Source organism: Trichomonascus vanleenenianus (genome assembly GCF_965637985.1).
Source record: "Trichomonascus vanleenenianus strain CLIB 3782 genome assembly, contig: TRVA0_034S, whole genome shotgun sequence".
In the NCBI taxonomy this organism is placed as follows: domain Eukaryota; kingdom Fungi; phylum Ascomycota; class Dipodascomycetes; order Dipodascales; family Trichomonascaceae; genus Blastobotrys; species Blastobotrys vanleenenianus.
This window is the reverse complement of record NW_027481853.1, coordinates 118,811-137,848: the sequence shown is the minus strand read 5'-3', so window position 1 is coordinate 137,848 and position 19,038 is coordinate 118,811. Positions and strand designations below refer to the sequence as shown.

General features: G+C 50.2%; 8 protein-coding genes across 8 annotated transcripts; 2 read left to right on the top strand and 6 right to left on the bottom strand.

Annotated features, from left to right (window-relative positions):
* Nucleotides 1-272: 272 nt before the first annotated feature.
* TRVA0_034S01420 (fungal specific transcription factor domain-containing protein) lies at nt 273-1,754 on the bottom strand (the record flags this gene model as incomplete). The annotated part of the gene is made up of 1 exon (XM_076686227.1): nt 273-1,754. The coding sequence occupies one exon, from the start codon at nt 1,752-1,754 to the stop codon at nt 273-275; it is 1,482 nt and encodes a 493-aa protein (XP_076539585.1).
* A 581-nt stretch (nt 1,755-2,335) lies between these two features.
* Nucleotides 2,336-4,951, top strand: ROT2 (glycoside hydrolase family 31 protein; the record flags this gene model as incomplete). The annotated part of the gene is made up of 1 exon (XM_076686226.1): nt 2,336-4,951. The coding sequence occupies one exon, from the start codon at nt 2,336-2,338 to the stop codon at nt 4,949-4,951; it is 2,616 nt and encodes an 871-aa protein (XP_076539584.1).
* Nucleotides 4,952-5,116: 165 nt separating this feature from the next.
* MCM2 (MCM DNA helicase complex subunit MCM2) lies at nt 5,117-7,591 on the bottom strand (the record flags this gene model as incomplete). The annotated part of the gene is made up of 1 exon (XM_076686225.1): nt 5,117-7,591. One exon carries the CDS (start codon nt 7,589-7,591, stop codon nt 5,117-5,119), a length of 2,475 nt encoding a protein of 824 aa, XP_076539583.1.
* Nucleotides 7,592-7,984: 393 nt separating this feature from the next.
* Nucleotides 7,985-9,169, bottom strand: RAD57 (putative DNA-dependent ATPase RAD57; the record flags this gene model as incomplete). The annotated part of the gene is made up of 1 exon (XM_076686224.1): nt 7,985-9,169. The coding sequence occupies one exon, from the start codon at nt 9,167-9,169 to the stop codon at nt 7,985-7,987; it is 1,185 nt and encodes a 394-aa protein (XP_076539582.1).
* Nucleotides 9,170-9,728: 559 nt separating this feature from the next.
* TRVA0_034S01332 (uncharacterized protein) lies at nt 9,729-10,981 on the top strand (the record flags this gene model as incomplete). The annotated part of the gene is made up of 2 exons (XM_076686223.1): nt 9,729-9,802; nt 9,856-10,981. 2 exons carry the CDS (start codon nt 9,729-9,731, stop codon nt 10,979-10,981), a joined length of 1,200 nt encoding a protein of 399 aa, XP_076539581.1.
* A 507-nt stretch (nt 10,982-11,488) lies between these two features.
* Nucleotides 11,489-12,958, bottom strand: UGA2 (succinate-semialdehyde dehydrogenase (NAD(P)(+)); the record flags this gene model as incomplete). Its single annotated transcript, XM_076686222.1, has 1 exon — nt 11,489-12,958. One exon carries the CDS (start codon nt 12,956-12,958, stop codon nt 11,489-11,491), a length of 1,470 nt encoding a protein of 489 aa, XP_076539580.1.
* Nucleotides 12,959-13,583: 625 nt separating this feature from the next.
* On the bottom strand, nt 13,584-17,051 carry PIM1 (ATP-dependent Lon protease PIM1; the record flags this gene model as incomplete). The annotated part of the gene is made up of 2 exons (XM_076686221.1): nt 16,995-17,051; nt 13,584-16,940 (listed from the first exon to the last, which is right to left on the bottom strand). Exon 2 carries the CDS (start codon nt 16,938-16,940, stop codon nt 13,584-13,586), a length of 3,357 nt encoding a protein of 1,118 aa, XP_076539579.1. The 5' UTR covers nt 16,995-17,051.
* A 1,495-nt stretch (nt 17,052-18,546) lies between these two features.
* HAP3 (Hap3p) lies at nt 18,547-19,038 on the bottom strand (the record flags this gene model as incomplete). Its single annotated transcript, XM_076686220.1, has 2 exons — nt 18,547-18,890; nt 18,942-19,038. 2 exons carry the CDS (start codon nt 19,036-19,038, stop codon nt 18,547-18,549), a joined length of 441 nt encoding a protein of 146 aa, XP_076539578.1.

Here is a 19,038-nt window from a genome sequence, read left to right as displayed (position 1 = left end):
TTATTGTTATTATCGGTATTGCTAACCCTTATTTAATAGACGGATTTGTTTGATTCCATTAGGGGCTTGATAAAGCTCTAGTTGTTTATGATTTGTTGTACAGATTATAGAGTGGTATCTTAAGATACTAAATGCAGGTTTCGCCAATTGAGGAGTTTCAATTAAGCAATGGTTTGTCTCCGTTATCCAATTTCCTGGCATACTTAGGATGCAGCCCTGAATACCAATTAAAACGGAGAACATGAATAACGAGAATGACGAGCGAGAAATGGTCACACAGAGATGTTCAGCTCGTTGAGTAGACCCTGGGACATCTCACTAAGATTATCCAATGTAGGCATGAGCGGAAGACTGTTCTCATAAGTAGTCTCCGCGACAAACGGACGTGAAAGGGACAGCCACGGATCGCTTTGAGGAACGTCATCCGGTGAATGAACCCCGTCAACCTGTGGAATGTCCGGGAAAACCGAATAAACCCGTTCGAGCTTCTCAGTGAGCTGGGATTTCTGCTCGTCGGAGAATTGCGGCTGCCTCAGCAGGAAGTTGGCAATCCACATGTAATCCTCAACCCGCTCAGCAGACTCCTTTAGCGACTTTGCCGGTACGAGAATGATAACATTGCCGATTGCAATCGAAAGCTCAAACAATTTACGCAGGATAGAAGTGCCATGCACCTGGATGGACTTTTCCGAACACTTCGATATTAACGTTCTCAGCTTTCTTGCCATTTGGACCGGGAGAAGAAGAGACATACACCCCTCTGAAATACCCGTAGACAACCAAAACCGCGACATGGCCATCCTCCACACCAGCATACGCAGCCATTGCTGTGTAATGATAAGATCTACCTGTTGCATTTCCGACAGAGATTCCATACCCGACTCAGACTGCGCAAGCTGAGTCTCCGTCTCCTCGAACCACTTCTGGTTGATGACTACATTACTGTCCTTGCTCAAGTATGCCTCCATGAAGTTGGTATCTACTAGCCTGAACAGCTTTATGATTTGGAGAAACCCGTCGTAGACCCGCTGAGGGATGGTGGGATCATGTTCCGGAAGTACCGACAGAGGAGACAACAGAACCGGCCGGTAGCTGTGGATTGCCAAAAACCTTTCATGAACATACAGCAGCCAATAGAGCCTATGCCGCTTACTTCGCTCGTATACCGGCAGATCACAGTATGTGGTGATATCGTCAAGCCGCAGGATTGAAGCCATCGTCATGGCCTCTCTCAAATAAATCCACGATGTGTCGGCATTGTGGGTCGCCATCAAACAGCACGCAATCAAAACCGAAGTCATGACACTATTCAAGGTAATCTTGTAGTCTGGACCAATAACCCCCCGGTTCTGGAGCGTGAGCTGGACGAGCCGCGAGACGTGCGGCGTCGCAGCAGGCCCGCGCGAGTGACCAATCGTCACCGCGTACAGGGCAATAAGCAGCGCGCGGTCATTCCGATCCGTCTCTGCCTTTTCGGCTATTTCGCCAATCTGGGCCGGCGGAATAATAGGGAACACAGGGTAAATATAGCGTTCATAGTCGTCTATAACCCTCAAGGCGTCCGGGATGGTGAACACTTCGGAATCATCTTCTGGCCCTTCCGGACTTTCTATGCCAAGCTTCTGCTCCTGTTTGGGTGCCAGGACCAACGGAGGTGAGGCCTGAGGCTGACGAAACTTGTTCAGGACATATCCCCGGTGGGTTCGGCGTCTGATAGTGGTAGCGACCGCCGGATATTCGCAGCACAGGTTCATGTTCTGGCACTGTTGGCACCTTGGCTCAGCCCCGTTACACTTGACTTTTCGTGACCGGCATGGCATGCAGGCCCTTCGCGCTCGTTTGCTCATATCAACCATATGTTATCTGTTATTATCCGGTTCTAATCTACCCGTCCAGGGCTGTTCAAGTTCATGTATGCTGATGGTTGGAATGAGGGGTTGTGATTGGGCCGGTATCGGGCCGCGCAGCCGCACTGTGTGGGGGAAACCCGTACCTCATTGGTCCACCACATGCCTTATACAGTGCAGCACTCCTCGGACCGATAGTAATCGTAATGTAACGTGTTACATTACATATCATTTGCTCTTTACGTTTGTACTTGGTACCTTAAAAGTGTCACTAGGGGACTTTCGGCGGGGGGAATCCGCCAAAACTATGGGGATGCAGTTGTCGTCTTGCGTGCTGTCGATCCTTGCAGTACCTTAAGCATTAGAATACCTGATAAAGCAGTGATGGATGGGCGTACCATGGGTTATCGGTCCGACAGGCTTAGCTATATAAATGTAGACCATATTCAGAGAATCAAAATAGCTATCCAATTGAAGAAATCGAAGTAATGACTGTTGAAGCTAAAGAAGTAGCACAAGCTGAGGTAGTGTCAGAAGTTGAAGCTGTCGAAGAAGCTTTGAACAATGTGCGGTTCAGGACCCCGGATCAAAATGCATTTTATGTGAGAAATAAGCACTATGCCGATGCAGTACTAAGCGACTCGGAGTTTGAGTCGCCTTATGAGATTGTCGACCTGAAGGTGTTGGAGAACGGCGTCGAGGGGAAAATCGTCAAACACATTGGCTCCGGCATTGAGCTGCCCCTTGAACTGAAATTTGGCGACAATTGCGTCAGAATCACTGTTTCAGAGCAATCGCGACGGTTCAACGTTGAAAAGTGGGCTTTCGACAATGCTGAATGGACATCTCCATCTTCCCACGATGACGACAATGTGTTTAAATTCGGCGAAAACGAACTTGTGGTAGAGCGAAAGCCAATCAAGTTTGTCGTGAGACGAAAGGGCGTCGACCAGATAGTCATCAACGGTCGTCAGCTGCTCAACTTTGAGCACCGTCGGGCAAAAGAGGACACCCCCAAAGACCACCTTGGCAAACATGAAATCGACACTGGTGCGTGGGAAGAGACTTTCCAAGATCACACCGATATCAAGGTCAATGGCCCCGAATCAGTGGCTGTGGATGCTGAATTCGTTGGGTACGAACATGTCTACGGCATTCCCGAGCACTCTACAAGCCTGTCGCTGCCTCAATTCGACGAGCCATACCGTCTGTTTAACGTCGACTACCCAGACTATCCCGTGGAATCGCCTAAGGCCCTTTACGGAGCAATTCCCCTGATGCAGGCCCACCGAACGGGTTCTTCTGCAGCCCTTTTCTGGGCCAATGCCTCAGATACCTACGTGGACCTGGCAAAATCGGACTCTGTACACACCCACTGGATTTCTGAAAGCGGTGTCCTCGACTTTGTTGTAATCCTCGGTGATGAGCCGAAGGATATCACAAAAAGTTATGGCACCCTCTCCGGGTTTGCCCAGCTTCCACAGCTGTTCACTCTTGGTTATCATCAATGCAGGTGGAACTACTGGACCCAGAAGGAAGTCGAGACGCTTATCGAAGACTTTGAAGAGTACGATATCCCAGTAGACGTTGTATGGCTGGACATTGAGTACACCGACGGCAAGCAGTACTTCACCTGGGACCGCAAGGCTTTCCCTGACCCCAACGCTATGTGCGATTTTCTTGCGCAAAAGAAGAGAAAGCTCGTGACCATTATCGACCCTCACGTCAAAGCTGACGAGAAATTCGAACTGTTCGCAGAAATGAGCAAGAAGAATCTCGCCGTTTTGAATAAAGACGGCAAACCATTCCGCGGACACTGCTGGCCCGGTGACTCGGTCTGGATCGATGGGTTCAACGAAGAAGCGCAGAAGGTCTGGAAAGAGCATCATGCGACATTTGTGGAAGGAGCCGACAACGTGTTTATTTGGAACGACATGAACGAACCTTCCGTCTTTGAGGGTCCAGAGCATACCTTTGACAAATCCGCCATCCACCATGGCGAGTGGGAACACCGAAGCGTGCACAACTTGTACGGCCAAAGCTTCGTCAAGTCTACCTTTAATGCACTGTCTGAGCGATACCCAGACCAGCGACCGTTTGTACTCACCCGTTCATTCTACGCCGGGTCGCAGCGATACGGAGCGGCTTGGACTGGCGACAACACTGGTAGTTGGTCAAACTTGAAAGCATCTCTTCCAATGGTCATGACCGCCAACCTGTCTGGATTCATGCAGATTGGTCCCGATACTGGTGGGTTCTTCGGTGAGCCATCCGGGGAGCTCATGGCTCGATGGTTCCAGCTGGGCACTTTCTATCCATTCTTCCGAGGCCATGCGTACCTTGAGTGCAAGCCAAAGGAGCCATGGACTCGAGGCGAACCGTACACTTCTATTATTCGCGAGGCAATCAAGTTGCGGTACAAGTTGCTCCCCACCATCTACACGGCATTCTACCATGGTTGCACCGAGGGTACTCCTATCATGAAGCCACTGATGTATTCTTACCCCGATAACGACAAGGTGCGGGCTATGGACGATCAGTTCTTTTTGGGTGACTCTGGCTTGCTGGTTAAGCCGGTTGTGGAAGAAGGTGCTACTCACGTCGATTTGTATATTCCGGATGAAGAGCAATACTTTAATTATGCTACAGGCTCTGCTTTGACTGGAGAGGGATTCCACAGCGTTGATGCTCCATTGGATACTATTCCAGTATTTGTTCGTGGTGGACACATTCACGCGCGAAAGGACACTCCTCGGCCTTCGGCGGAGTTGATGAAAGATGACCCATACACACTGGTTGTTGCCGTGTCCAAAGATGGTACTGCCTCTGGAGATTTGTATATCGACGATGGTATTTCCCACAACCACAAAGACGGCGAGTATGCTCTGGGCAAGTTTGAATACGCCAATGGCAAGCTTGTGGGCAGTGTTACTGGCTCAGATAAGTTTGCCAACCTCAAGATTGCTGCAATTGAGTTGTTTGGTAGTGATGCTACCTCTGCCGTTGTCGAGCAGGCGGGCAAGACTACCACTGTTGCAATCAAAGATGGCAAGTTCGCTGTCGACGTTTCAATTGGCGGGGACTGGACTATTGAATTGAAGTAGATTGTGTTACTTATTAATTAATATCTATCATTTATAATCATATCAATCATTCAATTACATTACATTACATGTAGACCACGGCTCTACAAATTCTGTTATCTTGCTGTTACAATAATAATCATGTCAATCATTCAAATACATTACATTACGGATACATAAATAAGATTAGATAGTGTACTTTCGGAAGCTTCGCTCAAGGCTCTTCTTAACACTGATCTTCTGAGCGCCAATAAACGACTGCACTCCGACCTTGATCGCCCTGTCAACATCGTACTTCGAAACGTACTCCGAAAGACGCATCTTGGCAAAACTCTCCGCCAATCGAACAATGGACTCCAAGTGTCGCACGGTAATAGGGACCGAGTTAGTTGCCTTGCTCTCTCGTCGCATATCGGCGTAGACACGGGCAACCTTGTCCCGGTCAATGTGATGCAGTTTTGGACTGACCTTGTTTCGCGCGTAGAAAATGTACTTCGTCAGCAGTTCCTGGGGAATTGGACCCTGCTGCTTTTCCTTTTCTGCCTCATCGCCATCCACAGCCATTCCATCACCATCTTCGCCCTGCGGATGCGACCGCATGTGCGAGTTTACAACAAACGAGGCCAGCCGTTCGTCATCATCGGGGCGAACCATGTCTCGCACAACACACAGCACGTCGAATCGCGACAGAATCGGTTCAGTAAGGTCCACGTTCTGGATGAATGGAAGAGTAGCGTTATACCGCCCGCCGTTCGGGTTAGCAGCCGCGATAATAGCACATCGCGCTTGCAGCGAGGTTACAATACCGGCTTTACTGATGGAAATAGACTGCTGTTCCATTGCTTCGTGGATAGAGGTTCTATCCTGATCATTCATCTTGTCAAACTCATCAATAAGACAGGTACCCTTGTCAGCCAGGACGAGAGCACCACCCTCCAGAGTCCACTCTCGGGTGATGGGGTCCTTTCGAACCGAAGCAGTCAAACCAACTGCAGATGCACCCTGACCAGTAGCAAATACTGCTCGGTGGGCTGTCTTCTCGGCGTATTTCAGCAATTGCGACTTGGCCGTACCCGGATCACCCAATAATAACACGTTAATATCACCTCGCACCGAATGCTTCTTGTTGACATCCTTGGCAACGCCTCCAAACAGCGAGCATGCAATAGCCGTTTTAAGGTCTCGGTGGCCATAAATAGATGGAGCCATGGACGAAATGATCTTGTCGATAATGTGCTTATCCTTGCTCAGGGCAATAATCTGTCGCTCTTCCTCTTCGGTAAGGCTCAAGCTTCCCGACCTGCCCTCATCAGTTCGTCGCTGAACGAGATTGGCCTCAATAACCGTAGCGAATACCGGGAAACCGTTCTTTGCATTCAGGTTACCGTCGTAGCTGTTCTTGTAGATGCCCGTAACGTCAATCTCCTCACCTGGTTTGGCTATATCGATAAGATCCCACAGCAGAATGACTTCTCTATGTCTCGGGAGTCGTCCTGGTGGAACAGTTCCTGGAGCCTCTTGCAGGGTAACCTTCTGGTAGTTTCGGTACACAGTCTTTTCAGAGTTGAGCAAGAATGGTCCACGCGATTGGCACGAGTGGCAGTATGTGATTTTGACCTCCTGGTTCGAATCCTGGAAGTACGGTCCGAGAATGGCACCACACTTTGGGCAATCGAACTTGACGTACTTAAGCTGGGGGAACACACCAGTTCGCCTCGTAACAACACCAGTGACCCGCACCAGCGAGTTGAGGTGGTTCTGTCGCAGATCTCGCAGCGTGAAAGAAGTCGGCAAGCCCGAAATTCGCACGTGGATCTCAGCATGGATACGTGAATAGTCTGGATAATGCAGTTCCACGGCCTCCATAGCTACCACATCAAAAATCTTCAACACCTCAGCTGGCGCTACAGCCAGGAAATAGGCCAAGGTCGCCTTGGACTCAACCAAATGTGTGTAGACAACCTCCAGAGACTCGGAGTTGACCTCACCAAGGGTTCTAATTCGCGTACCGTACACGGAAGTACCGTTCTCGTCAGTGTACTCAAGAAGGAAGGCCTTGAACTCACGGGCAATGGATCGGTGAACGGCCGGCTGGGTGACCCACTCGGCGACAGACTCAGCCTTAACGTCAGCCAGAGCTTCAAGCGAGAGGACCTCATTCATGGGGTCCTCTTCGATCTCCTCACCCATCTCTGCGTCTTCATCGTACTGGTTCCTCCTTCTGTGTCTAGTAGGCGCGAATCCCGCCGCATCATCGTCATCCAAAAACGCATCTGGCAATCTTCCAGCGCGACTAGTGCCTTGGGATCGCATCAGCGCCCGGTCACGTCTATTCAGCTGCGCGTCGATTCTTCTACGCGTCGCAGCGTCCATGGCATCGTAGTCTCCCTCGTCGTCGATTCGGTCGTCTCCAAGGTCGTATGTATTAGACGCATCATCCAGCTTCGCGTAGTCTCGTTCCATGTTATCGTCAAAGAGGTCTTCGCCTGCCTCCTCCTCTGCTCTCTCATCGAGGTCATCAATATCTTCCTCGATAATGCCTTCCTCTTCGGAGAACGGGGCTTCCATCTGTGGCGAAGAGGGCGGGTTGCCCATCATGGGCGACGATGGGGGCTCAATTCCGTCGCTGATATCTTCGTAGTCTCTTTTCCTCGAGCTCATTGTATATGGTTTGGTTGTGGTGGAAGGGGGGGGAAAGTGAAAAAATTGGACGCGTCGTTTTTATTTTTCGCTGGGGGCGCGTCGCGCTGCGCGCGTCCAATTTCGGCCTAATTAGGAACGCGACGCGTTCATTGGGCCTTTTTCAATTTGATACCCGAATTAGGGAATAAGACGTGTATATTGACGCGCACTCAACCTCTCTGCGAGCACACTCTAGGGCTGGCCCTCGAATGCACGTTCTAGCACCATTGGTTTGCTCGTACCTCGAATCTCCGCGCAGCAGAGCCCAATTACGCCAGGTAATAATGTATTCGAGGGCCAGCCCTCGAGCTCCCGCAGTCGGGGGCTCTGCCCCCAAACCCCCGTCCTTTGCCAATATTGGGTTGAGTTAGTTTATTCTTCTATAGAGACAGACCTTATGCCTTGAACGGATATTTCAAACTCAAGCTCGACGTTTGATTCGCTCCATGAAGAGAACACCACGTTCATAGTGCGCGTCCCGTCCGGCGCTTTTTTAAATACTATTCGCGTATCCACGGAATTCGTCCATGCCATGCCGCAGTAAGGCCGTAGAATGTCATCTTTTGGTGTGTCCGGTTGTGAACTTCGCGGGGACTGCGTACCGCTTAGACTACCAGTTGCACTGTTAGCAGATGGCGGCGGGCGGCTTGCTCCCAGCTCCTGCGAAGGTTGGGGCTTTGGGGTAGGCAACTGTGATCTTGTGACAGAGTAGACGACAGGCTGAGTCCATCCGCTGAACCAGCGAATTTGATGGTCATAAAGGAATGGATCACGGCTGTATCCTACCATACCAGAAGCCACTGGTTTACGGAACGCAGAGGTTACTTGGTTGGCGACCACCAATGCAAAATTATGGCGAAGACAGAGCTTGCGCACCTTCGCCATTAATGGAGCAATGCGTTTGGCTACGAACCGCGCTCCCAGGCCCCTAAAAAGTTGTGCTATACTGTCAATGACTACCAACCCGATGTCGTACTGGTCTACTGCCCGCGGTACTTGCAACAGAAGCATGCGTTCAAGGTCTTCCACCGAATTGCATTTATAAACCAGAATTGCGTCGGCAGAGCCGCCAATTGACACCGATATATCCACAAGGCGCTTCTGTGGAAGGTGCTTCTCGGTTGATAAGTAGATTGCTGCCCTGGCTAGGCCTCTATCCTCGGGCATGTTCTGCACTGCAAGGCACAATTGTGTGAGAAAGTGGGTTTTACCGGCCCCTGCTTCTCCTACAACTTCTGTGATTGTACCTGTACGGATGCCACCGCCCAATAAGGCGTCGATTTCGGGATCCCCCGTGGAGAATACATTTGATTCTTCTTTTGCCAGGAGTGCGTCACCGGATGTGAATGCAATTGACGAGATATCTTTCTCGGCGTAAGACGCGATGAGAGATTTGAGTGCCTCGACTTCGCGAGCCGATCTGCGGCATTTGCGGGCAATCTCAGCTGGTGAAAGCGAAAGCAATTCGTAGGTTAATACTTTAGACTGCTCGAGGGCATCCAGTAGTGAGTCAAATTGCGACGAATCCAGATCAGGGTATGTTGAGAAGAGGTCCATATATATAAATTTTCAATAAACAAATCGAAAACAAATGAATCCCAAGGTTTAATGGATTATAGTTTGTTGGTGGACAATTCGAGAATGATATCAAAGGCTCAATGGATTGCAACGTTGTTGGTGGATCTCCCATAAGGTTTGTTGGATAGTTTTCAGGGGTGCGGCCATTTATTCCCTTCAGGTAGAGAATTTTACAAACTACCCCTTATTGGTTGGTGTATCAAATGAGTAGGTTCTCTAAGTAATACACTTATGGTACGCATATATGTCTGATCTGTTTGATTTTTCGCTCGTGAAAGTGCTTCAGGGTCTGTAGATCACGTTGCCGAAAAAACTTTGCCACGATTGAATATATCACCTATGGCCGTAATAAAAGGGATCTAAACAGAAGTATTTTTGATCCGACCTGTTTATTTCGTTTACAACTCTTTGCCCAAGCGAGATATGTCTATAATACCGAGAATCCTGTTCCCCGGTTGTAGGTAGTGAGTGGTGGTGATGGGCGCGTCGCCGATTTAATTAAGACGCGACTCCTCACTATCTTCCCACACTACGCACAATGCCCAGAAGAGACTCGACTTCGTCGGACGGATCGATAACAGCCTTGGACTACCTCCGGGCCCAGGCAAAGCTGTAAGTTTTTGTTTTACTCCTACTGCTGCTAAATGGTGCTAACTGTAACAAAGTGAACACGATGCCCGAGAGATCATGCCATATGATCCGAACCATTGTACCTATCATGATGAGCCAGCCAGACAGCAGATATTCGCGTGTTTGACCTGCAAAGACAAAAATAAGGATAGCCCAGAGAAGGGAATGAATGGAGTGTGCTACTCCTGCTCGATTCAATGTCACGCGGACCACGATGTGGTTGAACTGCTCAATCGACGCAACTTTGTGTGCGACTGTGGGACAAACCGCATGAAAAGCTTTGGAGGATGCAATCTGCGCAAGAACTTTGATTCTTTGGATCCTCCGTCGGAGTCTAACGAGTATAACCACAATCACTTAGGCCGGTTTTGCAGCTGTGAGCGGGAGTACACCGTCAATACAGCAACAGCCATGTTCCAGTGCCTGCTGGGGGATGTGTGTAAGGAGGACTGGTACCACGAAGAATGCATTCTGGGCCTCCCGCCTCAAGAACCCAAGTACCAAGAAGGTGAGAATATTTATGACCAGCTTGAGAGCGCGGGAACCAGTGATGCGAAGCCTGCTGATGAAGCAGAGACCAAGACTATGGAGGGATTGCCCGACCAGGACGAGTTTGTGGCATTTATCTGCTGGAAATGCGTGACTAACAATCGGAGGGTCGTTGATAAGATTACGCGGATTGACGATGTTGCAATCGTCGTTGAAAGGAAGGATCGGACACAGGTTGGGGAAGAGAGGGAAGAGAAGGAAGAGGAAACTGAATCGAAGAAACGAAACATCCAGCCTAATTCTGAAGCTTCGGAAAAGAAGCAGAAGTGTCCAGATGAGTATTCGGTGTTTTTGATGGATGGGTACCAGGAAATTCTTCAGCAAAATAAGGACTCGGAGATAATTTCCTTTGCTGCCAAATACCCGTTTCTGATCACTGAGGAAAAGGTATATGAGCCGCCTCCTGACGACGACGCGGCTTCGAGTTTGCTGGATGGAGGAGCCAAAGCACTCAACCGTCTCCCGCGAGAAAAGGCATTGGATGGAATGCATGCGTACGAACTGTTGAAACAGAGATTGACCACATTCCTCAGGCCGTTTGCAGACGAGGGGAAAGTTGTCAGCGAGGATGACATTAATCAGTTCTTTGCCCAGGTGAAGCCTAGCAAGTAATTAATCCTTGGGAGGTTACATATCTCTGCGAAGCAGAGCTACGGGAGCTCGAGTCGACTCAGGAGTTACTTTAAATCAGCCAGAGCTAAGGGGGCTCGAGAACATAATTAGAGTAAATTTCATTTCATTTGACTGACTTACGCAAATCCCCCGGACCCCCTCGTTCGTAATGAGGAGTGAGTAGTAATGACGAGTCCCAGAGAACATAACTACCTATAACAAGTTACCAGGTAGTTAGCTGTTCATTGAATTGACCCAGGGGGACAAGTCCCCCCGGACCTCCCCCCCCCCATTGGAGGTGGTGATCTCAAGAGTTAAGTTTCAAATAATATCACAAGGTACTTCGATATCTCTGCGAAGCAGAGCTCCGGGAGCTCGAGGGCTGGCCCTCGAATACTAGTAGCTTCAAACGAATAGTGATAATAAAGAGTTAATGATAAAATGCATTTTGTTATGGTCCAACTAGTAAAATCTACAGAACTGGTTCATATCGCTTTAAATAATAAGTTACAAGTAGCTGACGATACTCTTGACCACCAAATAGTCATCAAGACCGTACTTGCTGCCCTCTCGGCCGAAACCAGACTCCTTGACACCACCGAATGGAAGAGCCGGCTCAGTAATGATACCAGTGTTGATGCCCACCATACCGACTTCAAGGCCCTCGGAAATCTTGTGGACCCGCTTGTGGTTCTTGGTGTAAACATAAGCAGCAAGGCCAACATCAACGCTATTAGCGTGCTTAAGAACCTCCTCGTCAGTAGAGAACTTGACGAGCGCAGCAAGAGGACCGAAAGTCTCCTCCTTGGTGACAGCCATGTCGTTAGTAACGTTGGTGATTACAGTTGGGGCATAGAAGTAGCCACCGAGCTCGGTCAGCTTCTTTCCACCAGTCAACAAAGTGGCACCCTTGTCAAGAGCATCAGAAACGTGACGCTGGACCTTGTCGACAGAGTCTGGGCTCGTGAGAGGACCCTGGGTGGTGCCCTCCTTGAGACCGTGACCAACCTTGAACTGGCTCACCTTGTCGGCGAGCTTCTTAGCAAACTCATCGTAAATGCTCTCGTGAACGTAGATTCGGTTGGCACAAATACAAGTCTGGCCCGATCCACGGAACTTGGAGGCAATGGCGCCGTTCACAGCGGCATCTACATCAGCATCGCCAAACACAATGAATGGCGCGTTACCGCCCAGCTCAAAGGAGACTTTCTTCATGCCCTTGGCAGCCTGGGCCATAAGAGTCTTTCCGACGGCGGTAGAGCCCGTGAAAGTGACCTTGCTGACCTGCTTGTTCTCGCACAATTCCTTACCGAACTCCTTGGTTCGAGTGTGAGTTGGAACTACGTTAATTACGCCCTTTGGAATACCAGCCTCATCAGCCAGAGCCGCCAGGGCCAGAGCAGAGTAGGGGGTAGCGTCAGCTGGCTTGATGACAGTAGTGCAACCAGCAGCAATTGCGGCACCAACCTTTCGCGAAATCATGGAAGCTGGGAAATTCCATGGAGTAATGATTCCACAAACACCCACTGGCTGCTTGATAGTGTGGATTCGGGCATTAGCGTTCTGGGACGGGATCGTGTCGCCGTGGATCCGTGGAGCCTCCTCAGCGAAGAACTCAAAGTTGGCGACACACGACATAACCTCACCCTTGGCCTCAGCAATTGGCTTGCCGTTTTCCCAGGTCAGAATAGCCGCCAGGTCGTCGACATTGGCCGTAATGAGGTCGTTCCACTTGCGCAGCAGCTTGGCCCTCTCCCGGTTGTTAACGTGTCGGAACGACCCAAACGCCTCCTTGGCGGCCCCAATGGCGCCCTTCAGGTCCTCCACGGTCATATCGGCGACTTCGCCAATGGTCTCGGTGGTCGCGGGGTCGACGACCTTGAACTTCTCCCCGGAAGAGCTATCGACCCACTTGCCGTTGATAAAGGCCTGGGATCGCAGTAGCGATGGGTTCTTCAGAGTGGGTCGGGTGGACATTGCTCGAGTGAAAACGCTTCTGGTGGCGTTTCTTAGCATTTTATTCTAATATATAGGGCTCAGAAACAGCAATTGAGCGGAATATTGCTAGACTTTATAGAGCGGTACCGGCCCTCGCTAGTGTGGGGGAAGATGCCTTCCGCGAGCGGCTATTCCGTGCCATGCTCAAATATACGCCGGTCGCTGCCGACTCCTCGGGAATCACCACATAGCCGCCCCACTCACTACCGAACGCCTACAACTGCCGCCTGGGACACGGTATACTCATGGCTGCTTCTATCACAAAATGGTTGGCAATCCTCAATGCAGCTCCACTTCGCGGAGATGAACGGTGGTTTGGGGAATCCCCAGTGCAATTGGGGGGACCAGTCCCCCCAAACCCCCCTTGGGGCTCCGCTTCGCGGAGGTCTGCCACTCCTCGGCGCAGCCGAGCTACGGGGGTTTGGGGGGTGGCCCCCAAGTAATTGACCACCTAAGATAACACATCATAGATAAAACAGGATTATTTACATATCATTACAAATGCTAGGAGTTATGAGAGATAGCCTTATCTCCTGCCATACGGAAGGAGGTGAAATGGGCGGCTAAAATGGGGGGTACAGCCGCGGTTGGGAGCACAAGTGAATCAATCATCATCTTCCTCTTCTTTCTCCATCTTCTTGGAGAGCTGGTGCTTCCAGAGGGTCTGGGCCGCCTCACGGTCAAGGCCGCTAAATAGCTTGTTGAATATATCGTCGTACCACTTGACGGGGATGCCCTGCACGCCTTCCTTGACGAAGTCGGGCATGTTCTCCCAGTCAGCCACGTTGTCGTAAGGGAAGAAGACGGTCTTGGCGCCGGCCAGCTTGGCGGCCATAACCTTCTCCTTGAGCCCGCCAATTCGTAGTACCTTGCCCGTAAGCGTCATCTCACCCGTCATGGCCGCCGTAGCGTCCAGAGGGTGGTTGAGCGCCAGGGAGAGCAGACTGGTGGTCATGGTGACACCGGCCGATGGGCCGTCCTTCTTGATGGCGCCCTCGGGACAGTGCAGGTGGATGACGGCCTTGTCGAAGAACCGGTTCTTGGGGAAGTTCTTGCTCATGAACATGCGGCAGAACGAGTATGCGATGGTGGAGGACTCGTTCATGACCTCGCCGAGCTGGCCTGTCCGCGCGAACTTGGGCTCGTTGGACCTTCGCAGCGGCTGTTGGAGAACAGACTCTACGTAGAGAGGCACGCCTCCCATCTCGGTGTAGGCGAGACCCATAACGACACCGGCTGGTGTTTCCTCGTACATTCTGTCTTCCAGGTACTTTGGAGGGCCCAGATACTCTTTGAGGCTTTGCGGGTCGACAACGAACTTGACATCTTCAGGAACCTTGACATCGGCATATCGCTTCTTTGGTGGTTCTGCTTCCTCAATAGCCCGCTCAGTAGTGACTGGATCCCACGATTCGACAGGAGACTTGTCCTGCGTAGTGCCACTAGCGCTAGCGCTGGTGGAACCACCAGAAGCAGTAGCAGTAGCAGTCGTAGTAGTGGCAGCTTCAATCTTGGAAGCGGATTGCTGCACACTGGGTGGAGGATGCGTCTTGGTAGCCTCAGAAATAGTAGAAGTAGTAGAGTGAGTAGTCGCAGTCGCAGATGCATCAACAGTGTTCTTATCCAACTCCTCCAACGTATCGTACTGCTCCACTATCTTGAGAGCAACCTTTCGGTGGATCTTCTCAATCAGCTTCTTCAAACCTCGCACGCCGTTCTCGCGGCTATACAAGTGAACCAACTGCTCCACTGTCTTGTGGTCAATGTCGACGTTCATCTTGTCCAGCCCGGCGCCCTTCTTGGAGTTAGGGATGAGATACTGCTCGGCAATGGCCACCCGCTCAGACGAAACGTACCCAGAAACGTCAATGACCTCCATTCGGTCCTTTAGCGGTGCTGGGATGTTCTCAATGTAGTTCGCAGTGCACACAAACAGCACTTTGGAAACGTCAATTGGCACATCCAAAAAGGTGTCGACAAACGACGAGTTCTGCTCGGGATCGAGCAGCTCCAAAAGTGCCGCCGATGGGTCGCCATGCGTGTTGAGATGGCCCACCTTGTCGATTTCGTCAATAAGAATCAGCGGGTTCTGCGTCTTGGTCAGCTTCAAAGCCTGGATGACTCGACCTGGAACAGCGCCCACATAGGTCCGTCGGTGGCCCTTGATCTCAGAAACATCATGAATACCGCCAACACTGATTCGCGTAAACTTCCGGCCCAAAGCTTCGGCAATAGACTTGCCAATGGAAGTCTTACCAACACCGGGTGGGCCGCAGAAGCAGATGATCTTGCCGTCGACCGACCCGCTCAACCGCGCAGTGGCAATGAATTCGAGAATTCGGTCCTTAACATCCTTGAGACCATAGTGGCCCTGATCCAGCACCTTTCGAGCCTCCTTAATGTCGTACTTGTCTTCAGAGAACACACCCCACGGTACCTGGGTGAGCCAATCGACGTAGTTGCGCGTCATGGAGTGCTCAACCGACGAGGGGTCCGTCGACTCGAGCTTAGCGATCTCCTCCTCAAATGCCTTACGCGCCTGCTCAGGCATCTTGAGCTTAGCCGCCCGCTCCTTAAACGTTGTCGTCGACTTCTCCTTGGTGTCGTGGCCCAGCTCCTTCTTGATTTCCGCCATCTTCTCCTCGAGATACACCTTCTTGTACCGGTTCTGTAGCTTTGCATCCACGTTGCGCTTGAACTGGTCCTGCAGGTTCATCTGCATCATCTCCTTATTGATGAGCTCGAGGGCCTTTTCCAGCCGGAACTTGACATTACGCAGCGAAAGAATTTCCTGAATGTCCGCAGAGCCTTCAGACATAGCCGCCGTGAGGTCCGCAAGAGCAGCCGGGTCAGAGTACGCCTCATTAGTTGGCTTCATCGAGACCATGGAGAACGATGCTAGCTGCTCACGAATGATGGGGCTCTTGGCGCTGAGATCCCGGAACACCTCTATAATCTCGGCGCACAGGGCCTGGATGTTCTTATCGTTAGCATCGTACGGCTCATTCTCCCGCATCTTGATGTTCTTCATCCACGGAACCCGTAGTGAGAAAAGATCGTTGTCGGTATAAGCCGTGTCGAAGCTGGTAACGTCCATATCGCTGTTCTTGTCGACAACAGCACCAGTACCAGTAGCAGCGGGTGGTTCAGAGGATCCCTGGGATGGGGCAGTTTCCCCTGGCTGCTGCTCAATAAGATCACCTACGTCTACACGGGCCAGCGGCAAAAGAGTAATGGTACAGCCTTCCTGACCGTCTTCATATCGCGAGAACACGCCACCAATTCGGCAGTAAGAACCCACAGGGTACACTTGGCTCTTGTCCTTGATAACTTCGGATGAGCTCTCTACGCCGGGCCGCTTGAGGAACACGGCTATGCACTGGTCTTCGAGGCTGTCGTAGAAAATGCGTCTAATGGCGTAAATCACCTCCTGGTCCGTGATGCGACACGCACGGTGGTACCCTGGGATGGCAGGACGGTCCGAGACCATAATCGACAGCACCTGCTTCTTATCCTCGGGCGTCCCTGGCCGGAACCCAAAGTTCTGGTGCCTAGGGAGCGCCTTGGTTCCACTATTAGGTTTTCCGTCACCACCGGGTCTTTTGCTTCCGCCATCCCCTCCAGGGGCACTTCCGCTGTTTCCGCTACTGCTAGCGCTAGCTGGGGGCTCGCTGTTGCTATCGTTGCCTTTACCATCGTTGCCACCTTGCGATGCGGCTGCTTTGACAGCTCTCTGCCGACCGCGGGTGTTGCGCAGCTTCTCGATGGGCTTCTCTTTCTCTTCTTCGGGGACTTGCTGCTCAGAATCGGGCTTTCCATTCGAGCCTGTAGAATATCGCTGGATTCGGTACTGGCTCATCAGAACCTGGGCCTGAGAGACGACCGCGGGCCGGACTGCCATCCGCGCCTGACTAAGGCTGCGAAGTCCGGCCCTTAACACCAACCGTCGAGAAGTTATCATCTACTGGACCTTGGGGTTAGTTACATAAGTAGGAAAGAATTTCGACCGACTTACAACTTCTTTTATATATGTTTTTTTACTAACTGAAAGTAGTAAATGAGGACTTTCAGATCAGGTCTGCGTATAAAGTCGTTGCACTCATTTCAATTAAGTCATTTTGCCTTCCGGAACGTTCCCGAGTCCGAGGCGCGTGCGCACGCATGCTGGCAAACGGTACGATCTTCCGATGGTTATCTCCGTACTGCGGCTATTCCCATAGTATTGTTAAAATATGGAGAACCATTATTTCAGAAATCTGCTAATAAACTTTAGAAAGAATTTATTTCTTGAAGAATAGCCGAAAAAAGCCTGCTGAGTCGCTTAACCGAGTCGATCTGGTGAGTACTACAGTAGAACGAGTACGGCATTCCGGGCCGGTATTTACAAATCGGGTAGTATCGCCGAAGCGTTATCAGATGCACCTGCATTTCAATAACCTCATCATTCATCGTTGGGGTTGCATGTTTTTTTTGAGGCACAGTTTTGGTTTACGAAGTAAATGTGCATACATGAGGTGCATATTGAACAGGTGTATTTTGTCCTTTTGAAATACTTCTTTGATGACGTGGTATTTATTATGTGGATCAACCGGCTCCTGCTTTGTCCGACTTAGTACATTATCATCGGTGCGTGAAGCGACTAGCTTGGCACATTGTCCCGTAATATTGTAGTATTAATTATTTATGGTATATAGCTGCATGATGTGCTACTGAAAGGCTTTATTGGCATTTAATTGAGCCGATGTATTGAGCAGTATAGGCTTAACCGCTTCCATGGAAACTGTAGGCCTGTAGATTAAATGATAAATGCCGAATTGATCTAGATAAAGTGAGCCCTAATAGTTATGATCTATTTTGTGTGCAGGCTTCTTTGGTTTAGGCTAGTTAGTGTCCAAATACTGGCACCGGTATGCCAATCGTCAAGCATGCGTGCACACTTCAATTGAAAAGCTAAATATCCACGTCCTGCCCTGTTGTGACATAGATCCACTACTGTTGATAGTGTAAGAAATGATCCATGCTTATAGCTTTCTCTTTTCTAGAGTTTATCTGAAGGTATGCAAATCAATCAATCGATACAACACATCTAGTTGGTTACCCAAGTATCACCATTCAGATGATATCAAGTAAATCACCTTCATTCTATCAGTCTACTGCACCCTTCCCATGTTTGCGTCACACCTACCGAAGCTATAAAGAAAATAGTACATTATGACTATTACATTTGTAAATCTCATTATGTGCTTTGATATTAGATAGGTGTAGTCAGGTCAGTCTACATGATGGACATAGGCCACCACGAGAACACAGAGACTATCAATAGAAATATCCTTCAATTCAAAAAAAATTGGCTCATAATATTAGTACATTACTATAATAAAAAATAAAATAAAAAAGAAAGACGATGAAAATGGAACATAGAGAGAGTAACGAAGAGAGACATGCACCAGGAAATAGCGAGGGCCCACCCAGAGAATCTGTGATAGCACCTGTGACCATGGCGGCCATAAAAGCTCTCGCATCCATGTACAATTCGACGCCTTCGCTTTCTCTCTGTTTTTTTTTTTCTAATACGACACATTCACGTCTTGATACTCTCCATACCCTTGCTCTCCTGAACTACCCCCACCATCTCCATCTCGCTCCTTCTTCACGTTCTTCTCGGACAGGTACGTTCTATATCGTGCCAGGTAAATCTTGAGCACCTCTGCGTAGTTTTCCATCCCCAGCGATATCATGGCGTGTATCACATCCTGACCATTGAGCGTCTTTCGCTTCTCGCCAGTACAGATCTCGGCAGCCTCGCTGGTGACAAAGGCCACAAACTCGGTCACACACTCCTGCATGCACTCTTTAGCTTCTTTGGATATCTTGGCCGTCTCCGGGATAGAGTTCTTCATTATTCGCGACACTGATTCTTGTTAGTGGGTCCCCCGTCCTATCGCTTTCCATTTTAACTTACCATTCGCCATCGGCAGCAAAAGGTCAAACTCGGAGCCCTCTCCGCTGCCTTCAGCGCTCCCGTCATTCATCTTCCTAGAGTCCGAGTCGTCTGACAT